The 15,395-nt window shown below is 50.5% G+C and overlaps 1 protein-coding gene across 1 annotated transcript; it reads right to left on the minus strand.

Annotated features, from left to right (window-relative positions):
- Window positions 1-3,267: 3,267 nt before the first annotated feature.
- Window positions 3,268-15,395, minus strand: Lactbl1 (lactamase beta like 1). The gene is made up of 7 exons (XM_027398994.1): window positions 15,384-15,395; window positions 12,890-13,025; window positions 10,582-10,691; window positions 7,912-8,069; window positions 6,747-6,985; window positions 5,032-5,137; window positions 3,268-4,252 (listed from the first exon to the last, which is right to left on the minus strand). Exons 1-7 carry the CDS (start codon window positions 15,393-15,395, stop codon window positions 3,268-3,270), a joined length of 1,746 nt encoding a protein of 581 aa, XP_027254795.1.

A 15,395-nucleotide genomic window follows, 5' to 3' on the forward strand; every position in this document is an offset into this window, starting at 1 on the left:
ACCTTTACCCAAGGAACCACCTTGCCAGCCCCTAAGATGGGATAGTGTTAAAATGACAGAATTCTAGAAATAGAGAACAGGCTGTGGTTGCTGGTGCTTAAGGAAAGGGTAAGGCCTGGGGAGCAGGTGGAAATGGGTAAGGAGGGGGAAGGGAGGGCTGTTGTGCTAGGGAAAAAGCTTTGGATCTTGCTGCATTAGCTCAGTGTCTCTCTTACAACATTCTGCAAGATGTTCCTGAGAGAAGAAACTGGGTAAAGGCTAGTTATTTCTGACACTTGTGTGGGGATTTATAATTAACTCAAAATTAAAAGTTAAAGCTTTTCAAAGACACATGGGAGCTGAGCATATTGCTTACTGGGAGAGCATCTGCCTACTAGCACACATGAGGCCCTAGGTTCAATCTCTCCAGTACAGGTGTGGTGTGTGTGTGTGTGTGTGTGTGTGTGTGTGTGTGTGTGTGTGCGTGTGTTACAAAATGCAACCCCTAACATTGCATTGGATTTAACAGGAATAAATCTCATCAAAATGTTAAAATCCACCAGGTGTGGTGGTGGACACCTTTAATTCCAGCACTAGGGAGGCAGAGGCAGGAAGATCTCTGTGAGTTGGAGGCCAGCCTGGTCTACAAAGAGTACCAGGACTGCCAGGATTGTTACACAAAGAAACCCGGTCTCAGGAAAAAAAAAAGTTAAAACTCTGTTCTCCAAGACACCATTAAGAAAATGGGCACATAACTGTGATCTCAGCAACTCAGGCAGCCAAGGAGGCAGGAATTCAAAGGGAATAGCCCCACATAGTGAGACCCTGTCTGTAAAATTGTAATATCTGGGGTGGGAGAGCTGGAGGAGTGGCTCAGTGGTTAAGAGTTCATACTGTGGGACTGGAGAGATGGCTCAGCAGTTAAGAGCACTGGCTGCTCTTCCAGAGGACCTGGTTCAATTCCTAGCATCTACATGACAGCTCACAACTATAACTCCAGTTCCAGGGGATCTGATACCCTCACACATACATACATGCAGGCAAACACTAATTCATGTAAAATAAGGATAAATAAATCATTTTTAAAGATTTTATTTATTTATTATGTATACAATATTCTGCTTCCATGTATATCTGCACACCAGAAGAGAGCACCAGATCTCATAAGGGATGGTTGTGAGCCACCATGTGGTTGCTGGGAATTGAACTCAGGACCTCTGGAAGAGCAGCCAGTGCTCTTAACCTCTGAGCAATCTCTCCAGCCCAAATAAATCATTTTTAAAAAGAGTTCCTACTGTTGTGGCAGAGGACCTGAATTCAGTTCCCAGCACCCACACCCACAGATTCACAGCAGCCTGCCCATAACTCCAGCTCAGATACCCTCTTCTGGCCTCGTAGGGACATAATCCGAACTATATCATTGTTTTTTAATCTTACAAAGAACAGGGGTTGGGAGTGTGGCTCAGATGGAACAGTTTGCCTGGTATGCATGAAACCCTGAGAGTTTGTACCCAGAACTACATAAAACAGGTATATATGTCTATAATCTCAGCACTCAGGAGGTAGAAGCAGGAGAATCACAAGTTCAAAGTCACCCTGGGCTTACATACGGAGTTCCACAGCAGCCTAGATTACAGGAGATTATATCTCAAACTACATACGTAAATAGACTTACATAAGAAAGGAAAACGAAAGATCAATCCAAAGAGTGGGAGGAACCTATCCAGAGAGCTAGTGTGTGCATATATGCATATATATCTCATATACTTATATGGCTCTTACAATTCAATAATAGAATACAGTGAAAACCACAGTGAGATAGGACTTCAGAACTACCAGCGTGACTAAAATTAAAAAGACTGACAGAGCCAAGTGTAACCACCACACATTTCCATGTGGGGATGGAACATGGCACCAGGCTTTTGGAAAACTGCCTGGCAGTCACATCTAGAAACTTACCCAAGAGCAATGAAAGCCTATGCACACAGGAGAACTTGCACACAAACCTCTTTTCCTAACAACCTCCATCTGGAAACAACCCAAATGTTCATTCGCAGATAAAAGGCTAAAGTGGCACTGCCAGGCTGTGGATAAAAAGCAGTGAACTCTGGGTGCCATAAGGACTCGGACCTCAAAAACAACACACTGAGCCCAAGGAGATGCACACACAACCCCCACAGTGTGATCCCATCCACACCAAACTCAGGAGCAGGCAAAACTAATCTAAAATGGCAGGAAGCAGATCAGTGGTTGCCTGGGGCTGGGGGAGGAGGAGGAGGAGGGGACTGGCTTGCAAAGGAATAGTGGGGGTGGGGTAGGGTGATGGAAATCTCATGGGTCTTGATTGTGGTGATGGGTATAAATATTTCTCTACATTGTCCAAACTCAGGCTGGGGAGATGTAGCTCAGTTGGTAGAGCACTTAACTAGCACCTGATGTCCTGGGTTCTATCTGCAGCCCCACTAAAGAAATATATAAACAAACTGCACCTGATGGTGCCTTTAATGTTAGGCAAATTGTAACTCAATTAAAAACAAAACATGTTCTTTTAAACAGCATCTCATGTGGCCCAGGCTGGCCTGGACCTCCTGTTCCTCCTATCTCCACTTTTCCAATTCCAGGTGTGCACCACCACAGGCCAGCACAAGCTCTCTACCTTCTGAGCTACACACCTAGCCCCGTGAGAGTGTGTTTTAAAGACACCGATCCTGGTATTTTGTCTTTGTTTTCACACACACACACACACACACACACACACACACACACACACACACGTATGTTTCAGTATTTGATTGTTTGAAACAGTCTCCTGCAGTCCAGGCTGGCCTCCAGAGTCTCCCAAGTTCTGGCCTGTATCACCTTGGCAGGGCAATGCCTAAGTGTTTAAATGCTTACTGTAAATTCCCATATAACTCTTCCTCCCAGGTGAATAAGGGCAGTTTGGAACCGGCTGCTGTCCAAGGAAGACCCCACTTTGCCAACACTATCGTGTTCTCCGGGTGGGAAGCTGGAGGAAGGACAAGGCTAGAGCTGGATAGACACCATGCAGGGGAGGCTGCAAAGAAGAGAGACTGAAGAGGGGTTGCAGGTACCGAGAGGCTGAAGTAAGCGAAAGAAGCAGGGGGTGGGGTGAGAGGGTGGCAGGTACTGTAGGGGAGAGAGGCTAGAGCGGAGGTTGCAGGAGGAGGTGTGGGCAGGCTGGAGGCATGAGGAGGGTTTCCTGCATGGGCAATGCAAAGAAAGGCATGGGTGTGTGTGTGTGCGGAGGCTCCCGCAGGGATTCCCAACTCATTGAGAGGGGAACACTGGCCTGCGCTGCAGGCGCAGCACTCCATAGGTATTGAGTCCAGGCACGTCGAAGCCTGGAGCCAGCCCGTGGCGGTCCAGCGGGTAGAAACGCACCAGCTGCCCGTGTTGCGCCTCCAGAGACAGCCAGGCATCGGCGAGCGGCAGCGTGCATGGGAACTTGCGTGCCACATGCAGCTGGAAGACTCGTCCGCGCACGTGACGCAGGGCGAGCGATCGGAAGGCGGCGGGCACTAGCGCCTCCACGCGTGGCCCAAACTGGCGCAAGCGCAGCTCGCCACGCGGCCCCGCGGCGCGCACCTCGTAGAAGGTGCGGTTGGCAAAGGTGAAGAAGCCGGCGAACGGGCGCGCGTGGGGCGGGGGCGCAGGGACGCGCTCAGCATCGCGCAGTGCACGCTCCAGAGCAGGCAGCAGCATGTCCAGGGCGTCAGCCACCAGGTCGCGCGTGGGTGGGCGCGGCCCCGCCAGCAACAGCACAAACCCCAAGCGCAGCGGTGGCACCAGCGCCAGGCTGGCAGTATAGCCGTCCAAGTCACCGTCTTTGCGTGCCACTCGGTATCCACGCCGCTCGTGGAACTCCCAGGGTGTGCCGGTTTCACGAGCGAAGTAGTCGTGGCCACAGGCGTGCAGTGGTGACAGCAGCGTGGCCAGGCTATCGGGCCGCAGCAGCCGTCGGGACCCTGCGCCCAATAGCGCCGCCGCCAGCCTGGCCAGGTCTGCAGCCGTGGAGTACATCTGGCCCGACGGCCGGTACCAGCCCAGGTCGTAGAGGGGTGCTGACCGGCCACTGCCGTAGAAGCCAGCAGCCAGGCGAGCACGCACAGCTCCAGTCAGTGCAAAGCCAGTGTCGCTCATCCCCAGAGGCTCCAGGACCTGCTCAGACACCCAGCGTTCATAGTCTCCCTGTGCCGTGTGCGCAGCCAGTACATGGGCAAGGAGCGAGAAGGCCAGAGTGCTGTAGTGGCATCTGGAGGGAGAGAAGGGGGTTATCAGGATGGGGTCCTGGATATGTACCATCCCCAGGACAGTGTGGTGTGTGGTGGCACCAGGAGAAAAAGAATAACATGACCTACAGTCCAGTATTTGGAGAAGCAGAGGGAAATCTGGCCCAGGGTAGCCCAGGAGTACCAGCTGCCTCTGCCTGATGTATGTTGCCCATTCTCCACCCCCCACCCCCAAGCTCTCAAAGCCACACTTCTTGTTCAATGGTCAGACCTTTAATCTAAACACCATTATTCATCATGGCAAAATCTGTATTTGTGTCGTTTATTCCTTCGCTGTGTCCCCCTCATCAGTGCAAACTATAAAAAGGAGCCTTGGTCACATGTTTGCTGGTGTATCCAACGCCAGAAGATTCTGGGTGGAGTAGTTGCCGTGCTTGCTTTTTTGTGTCTTGTTGTTTTTGTTTGTTTGTTTTTAGACAATCTCATTGTATAGCTCGAGTTGGCCTCCATTTCTCTAGCCTCCTGCCTCAGCCTCCCAGGTGTTGGGATTACAGATGTGCACAACCACACCGTCCCCAGAGCAGACACTTAGTAAACAATTCGGTTGATGAGTACAGGGACACTGAAACAGACCTGTGTTCTGAGCCCAGCTCTTCTAGGCCTTGCTGTGCCTGCCTCTCGGGCCCTCGGTCTTTCTGGCTATATAGAATGGGCTCAATTCAGCGATCCCCAGAACCCTGCTGACTCCAACCATCTGGGGGAAGCACTTAAGTGTGGCTGGACTTCAGGGCATACTCCTCACCTGGTTCCTGGGTCAGCCACCAGGACATCATCCCTGAGCAGGTTCAGAGCCTCCTGGGTGCTGCCCCTCCACAACAGCGAAGTGCCCCGCAGCCTTCGGGGAAGCCCTAGGGAGAGCAGTGGTCAGACCAGCAGGACCTGTGCTTTGCTGGGGAAGTCCCTTCCCTAGATGCCACCAAATCACCTGTCCTCACCTGTCCCTGCCCTCCCCCACCCTCCTGGAAGCAAACTGTTTTCATCTCTTCTCTCCTGCTCTTCCAGGTGCTGGGATTGCAGGCAGGTGCCTCCAAGACTAATCCTTCCAAACGTATTTAATACATCCTGAAATATTTAATATTTAGGGCTAGCAAGATGGCTTATCCGGTAAAGGTGCCTGACTCCTTGAGTTCAATCTCCAGAACCCCTGTGGTGGTAAGAGACAACAAACTCCTGCACTTATAGAACCCAGGACCACCAGCCTAGGGGTGACACCACCCACAATGGTCTGAGCCCCCCCACACACACCCATCAATCACTAATTAAGAAAATACCCTACAGGCTTGTCTACAACTAGATCTTATTGAGGCATTTTCTTAATTGAGGTTCCCTATCTCTCAGATGACTCTAGCTTGTGTCAAGTTGACATAAAACTAGCCAGGACAGGGGTGTTAAATTTAAATCAATTTAAATTTCCTCCACTGGTGTAGGCAAGGACATTGCCGCCATGGTTTCCCCAATCAGTGCACCCACCGTTTCGATCTTTTCCAGTCTGATGGGGACAGTGTGTCCCTATGTAGTTTTAATTTGCAAGTGTGTTATGATGAACAAGATTGGCATCTTCTATTATTTCATGGAGCCTTTCCTGTGCTGTGTCAGCTCTGTCCATCACCCATGTCCCCTGTGGGCTCTGGCTTTCCACAGGTTCTTTATGTATGTGTTCAGGGAGTCTAGGTCTTCACTGTAGAGCTCTCTACTGGGTTTAACTTGTTGCCTGGCCATTGGCATGATACACAGATCCTGACTCATTTGTCTGGGAACATGTGTTCCCAGGTTCAGGCCAGGGATGGAGCTCAGCTGGTACAATGCTTGCTTAGCATGTTTGAATCCCTGCATTCCTTCCCCCAACAACGTACATACTGGATGCGGAGGCCCATGCCTGCTTCTTAGCACTCAGGAGGTAGAGAAAGAAGGACCAAAAGTTCAGGGTCATCCTGAGCTACACAGTGAGTTTGGAGCCAGCCTGGGCTACAAGAGACCCTGTCTCAAATATAGTAAGTCCCAGTACTAGAGAAATGACAGCTAAAGCTGCTCTTCCAAAAGACCCAAGTTCAGTTCTCAGTGCTCATCTGTAGCTCTAACTGGGCGGGGGGGGGGGGGTTGTTCTGGTGCATACCTTGGTGGATAACCACACACCCACCCACACACACCCCAAACACGGCATACACTCACACACGCACACACATACTTGCATTTTTAAAATATGCTTTAAAAAGTATCCCAGGCTACATGGAAGCAGAATGTTGTATACATAATAAATAAATAAAACCTTTAAAAAAAAAAGTATCCAAGGCTTACCTTGGTTCTTTCTACCATGGCTACCACCCATGGCCTGTGGGTTGGAAATATGGCCATTCAGGAACCAAAGCAGGGTCCTAATTGATGGGAGTCTGCATCCTGTGCCTGCCCCGCAAGCCCCTCTGATGTGGATTGGCTCAGCTGGGTAACTCTGAGGCTCACCTGACAACTGACTGGCCATCCTCCGGAGAGTGACAGAAGAAGGCCTTGGGAGGGAGCCCATCTCCTCATATTCCCCCATTGGGCCCTGTGGTTCAGGGTCTTGGGCCTTGCCCAGCGGGTTGTTGATAGAGAAGGTGCTGGCATAGCGCTCCAGAGGGTCATCCAAGGAGGCCACGATGCCCTCCTCCCACAGGCGGTACAGCATAAGCGCGGGGAAGATCTTGGAGATGCTGGCAATCCTTCGTTGGGGTATAGAAGTACAGAGTGCAACCAGTCAACCTCACAGCCTACTCCCCACCCTGTGCCCAGCCTCTGGCTTCTCATATTTGATAGTCTACCCTAGTCTGCAACTCCAGCTGAATCCCAGCCTCTGTAGAGAGCCTTGAGATGGGTAGAATGTACCAGAAGCTGGGATAGGATAGACAGTTCAGTGCCTGCCCCATATTATACCTTTTATCAAGCCCCATCTGTACTGGCACAGACCTGGATTTAGTGAGTCCTATCTCTCACTAGCTGTGTGTCCTTGGGCAAGTTACTAGACCTTTCTGAGAGTTTGACTGTTGGTTTCTTGGGGTATAATGGGGGGGGGGGTGGAGGTGTGTGTGTGTGTGTACTCGCAGAGCACTCAGCATGGCAGACAGGTGATGAGTACAAGGTAAGCAAGACAAATAGAACTCTGGGCCCTGTGTCTAGCACCACAAAGGTGCAGTGTAAAGGCTAAATCCCATCAGACCTCTGAAGTCCCCACAGCATCCCTAGGATCAAATGTGTCCATTGTTGCAGCTATGAGGACTCTGCAGACAGCACCTGAGAGGAGAGGCTCTGGGCATGCAGCCAAGTATACCCAGATACTTCCAACTGGGTCAATGCCACTGACTCACAGGGCTGGGAGCTGGTTATCACTCCTGGATGACACATTGAGAAGTGAGGAGGTGGGATCCTTTCCTCATTTCACCTGTGGTCCCTGCGGTGTGACAATGGGTACTTGTACTTCCTGGTTTTCTCTGAACCTCTGTCTCCTCTTCTGTAGAGTTATCAGGACTAAGCCATAGGCCCGGGCAGCTGGGACCCCAGCCATATTCTCTTGAATGTCCCTGCCTCCCATGTCTGCTTGGCTTGCCATCCTGCACATCCCCTCTGGGAACCCAGAGGTCACCCCACTAACCGGTATATGGTATACTCATTAGGGGTTCCAGAATTTGGATCTGAGCCATTCTTCTTTCCAAAGTTCCCAGTCCAGAGCACAGTGTCATTGTGGATGACAAGGGCAGACATGGCAGCCAGGCCTGGGGCCAACATTGCCTTGCGGAGAATTCCATCCACCTTGTGGAAGAAGAATAGGCACTCAGAATGTGGATGCAGTGACAGCTGTTGACCCTGCCTCAGCACACCCACAGCTGTAGCCCCAGAGCCTCCAAGCCTCCAGGCCTTGTAATCCCAGCACCATGCCCCATGAGGACCCAACTCTCTCAGCAGCTTCCCTCCCACCTGTTTTAGACATAGGGCTCTCTAGTGTGTGATTTTTCGTGTGTGTGTGTGTGTGTGTGTGTGTGTGTGTGTGTGTGTGTGTGTGTGTGTGTGTTCACATGGGAGGAGTGCACACAGAAGCTGGAAATTGACATTGGGTGTCTAAAACACTCTTCACCTTTATATATTGGATCAGGGTCCCTCACTTGAACCCAGAACTCAGCAATTCAGCTAGTCGAGCTAACCATCTTGGTCTAAGGGAATCCTCTCTCTACCTGAGTGCTGGGATTATAGACAGGCCTCACATACCCAATTTGTTTATAGCCATGTGGAGGATCTGAACTCTGGTCCTCATATTTGCACAAACCACTGAGCCATCTCCCAAACCCCTCTACTTAATCAGCTACCAGACACCTTGCCTTGTGGCTTTACCTGCCCTAAGATGTGTCCCTAGTTCCCACCTGCTGTAAGTCTGTCTTCGGGGGCCTCAGTTTACCCATGTAGTCAGGGATTCCCTAGACATGCATATAAAAAGGGCAGCACAGCCCCTGACTGATACCACAGTGCTCAGCAGGAGGAGGCTGCTTTGTCATTTGAGTCCTGTGACCCTGTGATGTACATTATATTGGCAACATTATATTGGCACATTATATGTGCTCTTTGAGTTCACTAAGAAGCTGCTGTAGAGGTGGGGTTATCTCCCCCACCCCTATTTTGGACCCAAGCATGTTTGTTGCAAAGTGTCTCCTGAGACTCTCTGTGTGGGGATAGGCTACCTTCCCTTGTTCTGTAACAGGGAGTAAGAATGTCAACTCAGTCCAGGAATAAAAACAATATGTCACCGACAACTAGCAAAGTTGCTGTTATTTATCTTTGGGTATAAAATTTCTGTGAACTTGCCACCCTTTTCCTTCTGCTGGTCCTCAGCTCACAGCTGCCCAGATGTTTTTGACCCTGATCCCTTTGTCTCTATTTTCCTAAGGTGAGTGACCCACATGGCAGAATCTGACTGGCACCAAGGAGAGCCATCCTGGAGTGGTGCAAGTTGTGCCCTGGTGTATGTACATACACACCTGTGTATGTGTGTACCCATGCATGTGCTTGACCATATTACAGTGGCCTCCGTGACATGGACTCTGTCACCCCCCCCTCAGTTCCTCTTTCCCCACCTCTCCATATCCCCTGTGCTCACTCCACTGCCTCTGGACCTTTCCATATGTTGGCCCCACTGTTTGGAGTGCACTCCTAAATCCTTCAAGCTTCTTTATTGGGGATCCTGCCTGTTCACATCTCAGCCTTGGCCTCCCAGGGCCCTGACAACCTCCAAAGACCTCACACCTGAGCCCCACAATCTCCAAAACTTTCCTAATTGTGGTAGTTTGAATGTAATTGGCCTCTATGGGTTCCTAGCGAGTGGCACTATTAGGAGGCATGGCCTTGCTGCAATAGGTATGGCCTTGTTGAAGGAAAAATGTCGCTGCAGGGGTCAGCTTTGAGGTCTCATATGCTCAAGCCACACCTAATGTCCCAGACCACTTCTTGTTGCCTGCGAGATCAAGATGTAGCTCCTTCTCCACTCTCAGCTCCTTCTCCAGTACCACATCTGCCTGCACGCTGCCATGTCCAGCCATGATGATAATGAACTAAACCTCTGAAACTGTAAGCTACCCAAGAGTTGCTGTGGTCGTGGTGTCTCTTCACAGCAATAAAACCCTAAGACACAAATCTTCACTCTTTTTTTCTTCCTCCCAAGACAGGGTTTCTCTGTGTAGCCCTGGCTGTCCCAGAACTTGATCTGTAGACTAGGCTGGCCTTGAACTCAGAGATCTGTCTGCCTCTGCTTCCTGAGTGTTGGGACTAAAGGTGTGGGCCACCACCCCAGGCTCCTAATCTTCATTCTTGCCCCTAAGTCAGAGATATGTATTATTTTTAACTGCTTCCTTCACCTAACAGACTGACTAGGTCAGTCTCTCCCCACCCTTTCTGTCTTAGAACTCACAATGTAGCCCAGGCTGGCCTCAAACTTGCAGTGATCCTCCTGCCTCTGCCTCCCAAGCACTAGAATTCTAGGTACAGAACAGGCACTCAAGAAATTTGTGTTGAAAGCTGTGTGTGGTGGCGCATGCCTTTAGTCCCAGCACTCAGGAGGCAGAGGCAGGTCTATGCCTGTGAGTTCAAGGCCAGTTTGGTCTATAAAGCCAACTTCCAGGACAGCCAGGGCTGTTATGCAGAGAAAACATGTCAAAAACCAAAAACAAACAAGCACGTCTAGTGAATGAATGAGTGAATGAATACCACAACACAGAGAGGAGTCCTTCCTCTGCCAAGCTTTACCACATTACCAGTAACCTCCTGGGCTATCACTAACCTTCTCCAAGGCCTCCTTCAGCACTGGGAGGGGGTGAACCAAAGGCACAAGCTCGGGGTGCCGGGGACACATCTTTACTGGGGCTGGGGTCACCTCCGGCTTCAAGGAACCTAGGGAGCATATCAGGAGGTGAATACAGAAGAGGTCAAGGCAAGGGCAAAGGGACATCTTAGAGGATAGGAAGGCTGCAGCAAAAGCCAGAGCCATGCCTTGGGGAGCATCCTCCCACCAGCAGGAGCCTTCCCAGAAAATGTTCAGACATGGGCCAGCCAAGGCATAGTGTCACCTTTAGGATTGAACCTCTTCAGGTCTCAGCTACTAGTCCCCACCCTCCCTTTCTCCTGACAGGCTCAGTCTCATCCATCCATCCGTTTATCCATCTCTACCTCAAGATAGTTGTGTATGTTAGGGTGACATGAACTTGAAACCCCAGATGGTCTTCAGGCCAGAAGCAGCAGAGGCAGTTTATTCTGTTCCCAGAACTGAATGCAGGCCCTGGTCATGAAGTCAGTCTCATCTGTACTTGTCCAGGGAGTAGCCATCATCACATGGACACATCTGGAAAATTATCCCTGAGAGCACAAGACCCTAGGGAGGCTCCAATCCCAAGTGACTTGCATACTTTCTTGAAGAGAGCAGGCTAGACCAGCAGTAGAACTGTTAGCTAGCCCCTCAGAACCATGAGAAATTATCAGCTGGTGAGTTTGGTGTGTTTATTCCCTTGTGGTGCTGGAGATAGACCCCAGGCAAGACACTAAGCTACACCCCTAGTCCCTGGGGTGGTTTATTCCTTAGACAGATAAATAAGTAGATGGTGGGGGCTTGGTCATTGGAGTAGAAGTTTTGGATAGAGCCTTAGCTTTGTCAGCTTGGGACTTGGGTGGGTCTGGCATCTGTAGCTAGACACACAGATAGCACCTGGGAAGTCTCACAATGTATGGTGGAATCAGCAAGTCTGGGTAGGGCCTGAAAGTGCCCACATTTGGGTGGGGTTGGGGGGTTACCACAGCATGACTGTGGAGGTCAGAGGAAACCCTGACCAGAGGAATTTTCTCTTTTTCCACCAAGTGGATTTTAAGGGTCAAGTGTAAGTCATCAGGCTTGGTGGAGGTATCTTTATCCAATGAGCCATCTGGTCGACCCAGCCCTGGGACACTTACCGTGGTTGACACTGACTGTACTGGATCTGCTTGCACAGCTCAGCTCAGATTTCAAATATCTTGATGTTTCCCCACTACAAATTCATTTTGTGGACTTCTAGTACCACCTGTCCATCACAGCTTGGTAGTTTGAGAATCGTAGCTCGGAACAGCCTGCCCAGCTGTGATCTATTTGCTTGAGCAGCAAAGAAGTCCCTTGAAAAGGAATTTACCCCAGAAAGGACTGGGGTGGTGGATGGAGACACTGGGGAGACTGTAAAAGGGACTGTGTCTGGGAAGGCTTCTTGGGGCCATGGGAGCCCTGGGCATCTTGCTGAGCACTGACACTGGCAATATGAGCGACAGGACTGGGAGAAGCTGCTCCCTAATGCAGTAGAGACTGGACTGGGGTGCTGGATGCTATGGCCTTCTGGAGTCCGAGTTGGAATGAGGGGATCTTTCAAGGGGGCAAGGGTCAGGCCAGCCAACAAAGCAAGGGAAGCACTGTTTAAACTTTACTTTGTATTTGTTTTGTTTTGCTTTGTTTTTCAAGACAGGGTTTCTCTGTGGTTTTGGAGGCTGTCCTGGCACTCACTCTTGTAGACCAGGCTAGTCTCGAATTCACAGAGATTTGACTGCCTCTACCTCCCGAGTGCTGGGATTAAAGGCGTCCACCACCAACGCCCGGCTTAAACTTTACTTTTTAAAACTAAAATTTTAAATTAGTATATGCACATGAGGCACATACACAGTTGTGTACACACACACACACACACACACCATATGCATGCATGTGGAGGTCAGAGAACAAGTCCATGGAGTTAGTTCTTTCCTTCAACCTTCACATGGGTTCTGGGGATCAAACCGAAGCTATCAGGCTTATTTGGCAAGTGCCTTTACCTGCTGAGCCATTTCATCAGCCTCTGTTTGAGCTTCTCAGGAACCCTGAGTTGACCCCCAGGGTCAACTGAATGAACCCTGCTGTCAATAGGGTTTTCACTTTGTTTATAAGAGCTTGACCAAGCCCAGAGAGCTCTTGAGACCAGAGATGGACAGTGTGACTCGGAGTGAAGAGGCCTTTGCCCTCCTTCACCCCCACATCGTTGGCTGCTCCAGGCCCAGTGGGGACCCATACCCTCTGAGTGGGAGTGAGTGGCTTCTTCACTCACCAGACTGCAGCTTGGGGAGGTGGTACTGCCACAGGAAGCAGCCAGTCATGGCCACTGAGAAGAGGAAGAGGAAGCCACTGAGGGCCCACAAAAACCATTTCTTTTTCCCTCTTAGGAGACGGGGCTGGTGGCAGGCCTAAAGAAGCAAAGACGCAGGTCATGAACTCTAAGATCAGCAGGGAGATGAAGGTATCCTCACTGAAATGCTACCTGTGAAGCCAAGGGTCTCCCCAGGATAAACACTTCATCAGCTCTACACACCTGGTCTGGCCCCCGGTGTCCTGTCCTCACCTCAACTCACCTCACATGTGCTTATCAAGCTATCCTGAGCTCCACTGAAATTCCACCTCCTCCAGGAAGTCTTCCCCAACTCTTCTCGCCTGTGTCCCTCCCAAGGCTACACCTGTAAGGGAGTGCATGGAAGTTCCTTAGTGCAGAACGATGCCCTACCTTCCCACTCCTCCCATGGTCAGCTGGCTTCCCTAATGGGAGAGCCTTCCATGCCAGGGGCACCTGTCCCCTTTCTCTTCTGTAGCCTTTGGTGTGCTGGTTGGCTACTCAGCATGTGTTGGAGGTGTGCACGGCGTAGGCCTTGCCACACCCCACGTTCAGGGCACCTGCCTCTCCTGCACCTCCAGTTCCTGATCTTGAACCTTGGATAGAGTACCCAGTGGGAAAGCCTGAAGCTCCCAGCATGTGAGCTTCAGGTACTGCTCAGTGTGGTCGTGGGTTCCAGAAGGCTATTCATGTCATCCTGTCTACATGTCAGCCTTCCAAAACAGGCAGAAGAGCCTCGGTGATGAACAGAAATGAATCTAGGACACCCCTACTGTGCGTGACCCCACAAGCTCACTAGTTCACTAAACTAGGCTTGGGTGGGAACATTTCTTTGATCTGTCATGGGTGCTTTTCCTGGGGTGAATAGATGTTTGTTTGAGTCTTGCCCAGTTCTCAAACCTTGAATCTGACAAGGTGGCTTCCTTATCCCCGTCCTAGCAACACGTTTTTCCTGAGTGCCCACTATGCACCAGGCACTGTGCCAGGTTCCTGGAGTGAGTCAGGGAGCCAGCCTCGGGGATCTCTACCCTCATGGAGCTGCTGCCTGTGACTCCTCTGGGTGCAGGAGCGTCTAGGACACTTAGCTTGCTGACTCCATCATTCTCACGCAGTGGTAGCAGCCAACATGTGCATCAACAGGCCCTGTCCTAAGAGTTTTATCAGCATCCGTGTAATTAATCCTCGTACCTCAATGCAAGCAGCTACTGTTATTTTCCTGCCTCTTGGGAACATGCTTTGGAGTTAAAGCATTTAACTCTGTGCAGCAAGTTAAATGACAGGTCAAAATTAAGTCCTGCCTCCTGGATGCATTGAGACCCTAGCCAGCCCACACACACACACACCATGTGGGGAGACTCTTCAGTGTGAAGGAGAAGATGGAATTCTCTGTTGAATCCTTTTTCATTTGTTAGTTTTTCAAGGTTTCTCTGTGTAGCTCTGGCTGTCTTGGAACTCACTCTGTGGACTAGGCTGGCCTCGAACTCAGAGATCCACATGCTTGGAATTAAAAGCATGCATCACCATTACCCCAGCTGCAGCTTTATTTTTATATCTGGAAATTCCACTGGGCTTCAGAATTATTATTTTTTGCCTCTAGAACTCGGGGTCCATACAGAAGTCGTTCTTTGTTGAATTTCTGTCTGTGTGTGAGTGCATGTGTGTGCTGTGTACATGGAGAGATCAGAAGACAAAACGAGGTGCCTTTTTTTCTCTCCACCTTGTTTTTTGAGGCAGTGGGACATGAGGCTCAGTGATTAGGCAAGGCTAGCTGGCAAGAGAACTCCAAAGATCTACCTGTCTCTGCCTCCTCAGCTTTTATGCAGTACTGTGGATTGAACTTGGGTCCTCGTGCTTGTACATCAAACACATACAAGTTTTCAAAGGCCTGGATCAACCCAAATGTCCTTCAACGATGAATGAGAAAACAAATCATGGTACATGCATCCATGTACCATGTAATAGCCATGTAAAGAATATTGGTACATACAGTAATGTGGGTGACTCTCAGATGCATGGGGCTACGTGACATAAGCCAGACTCCTAGAGTGTCGGGCTGCAGCATCACTTGTATAACACTTTGGAAAGGGCAACAAACAGACCTGACTTCAGCTCTGTGCCTTCCAGCTTTGGGCAAATGACTTCACCTCTTGGAGCCTGACCCCTGCCCCTCCCCCTGGAGAGCTCAGGTGAAAGCAGCCCTTAGAAAGCTGTGCAGGAGGCATGGACCACTGCATAGTTGTGTAACGATGACAAGTGCTAGCACAGCTGTCATGGTTGCTGTGCTCGCTCCACAGAGAAGCAGGCCAGGGCTGAGGCTCTGGTGAGGGTTGCAGGTGAGCCAGACAGAGTGGGAAGGAGGGTGGAGCCACTGGGCAGGTGGCTGGGGAGGAACGGGGATGCTGACAAAGACACGTGTGACTTCTGGTTTGAGCCTCACCCGAGTCTTCAT

This window comes from Cricetulus griseus, chromosome 2 (assembly GCF_003668045.3).
Source record: "Cricetulus griseus strain 17A/GY chromosome 2, alternate assembly CriGri-PICRH-1.0, whole genome shotgun sequence".
In the NCBI taxonomy this organism is placed as follows: Eukaryota; Metazoa; Chordata; class Mammalia; order Rodentia; family Cricetidae; genus Cricetulus; species Cricetulus griseus.

What these genes read in the sequence shown, in the direction of transcription:
- Lactbl1 (XM_027398994.1), bottom strand. An exon ending in TGAAGGAGGCCTTGGAGAAG is followed by an intron (nt 8,070 to 10,581) that starts GTTAGTGATAGC and finishes TTCTTCCACAAG; the next exon opens with GTGGATGGAATTCTCCGCAA. An exon ending in AATGAGTATACCATATACCG is followed by an intron (nt 6,986 to 7,911) that starts GTTAGTGGGGTG and finishes ACCCCAACGAAG; the next exon opens with GATTGCCAGCATCTCCAAGA.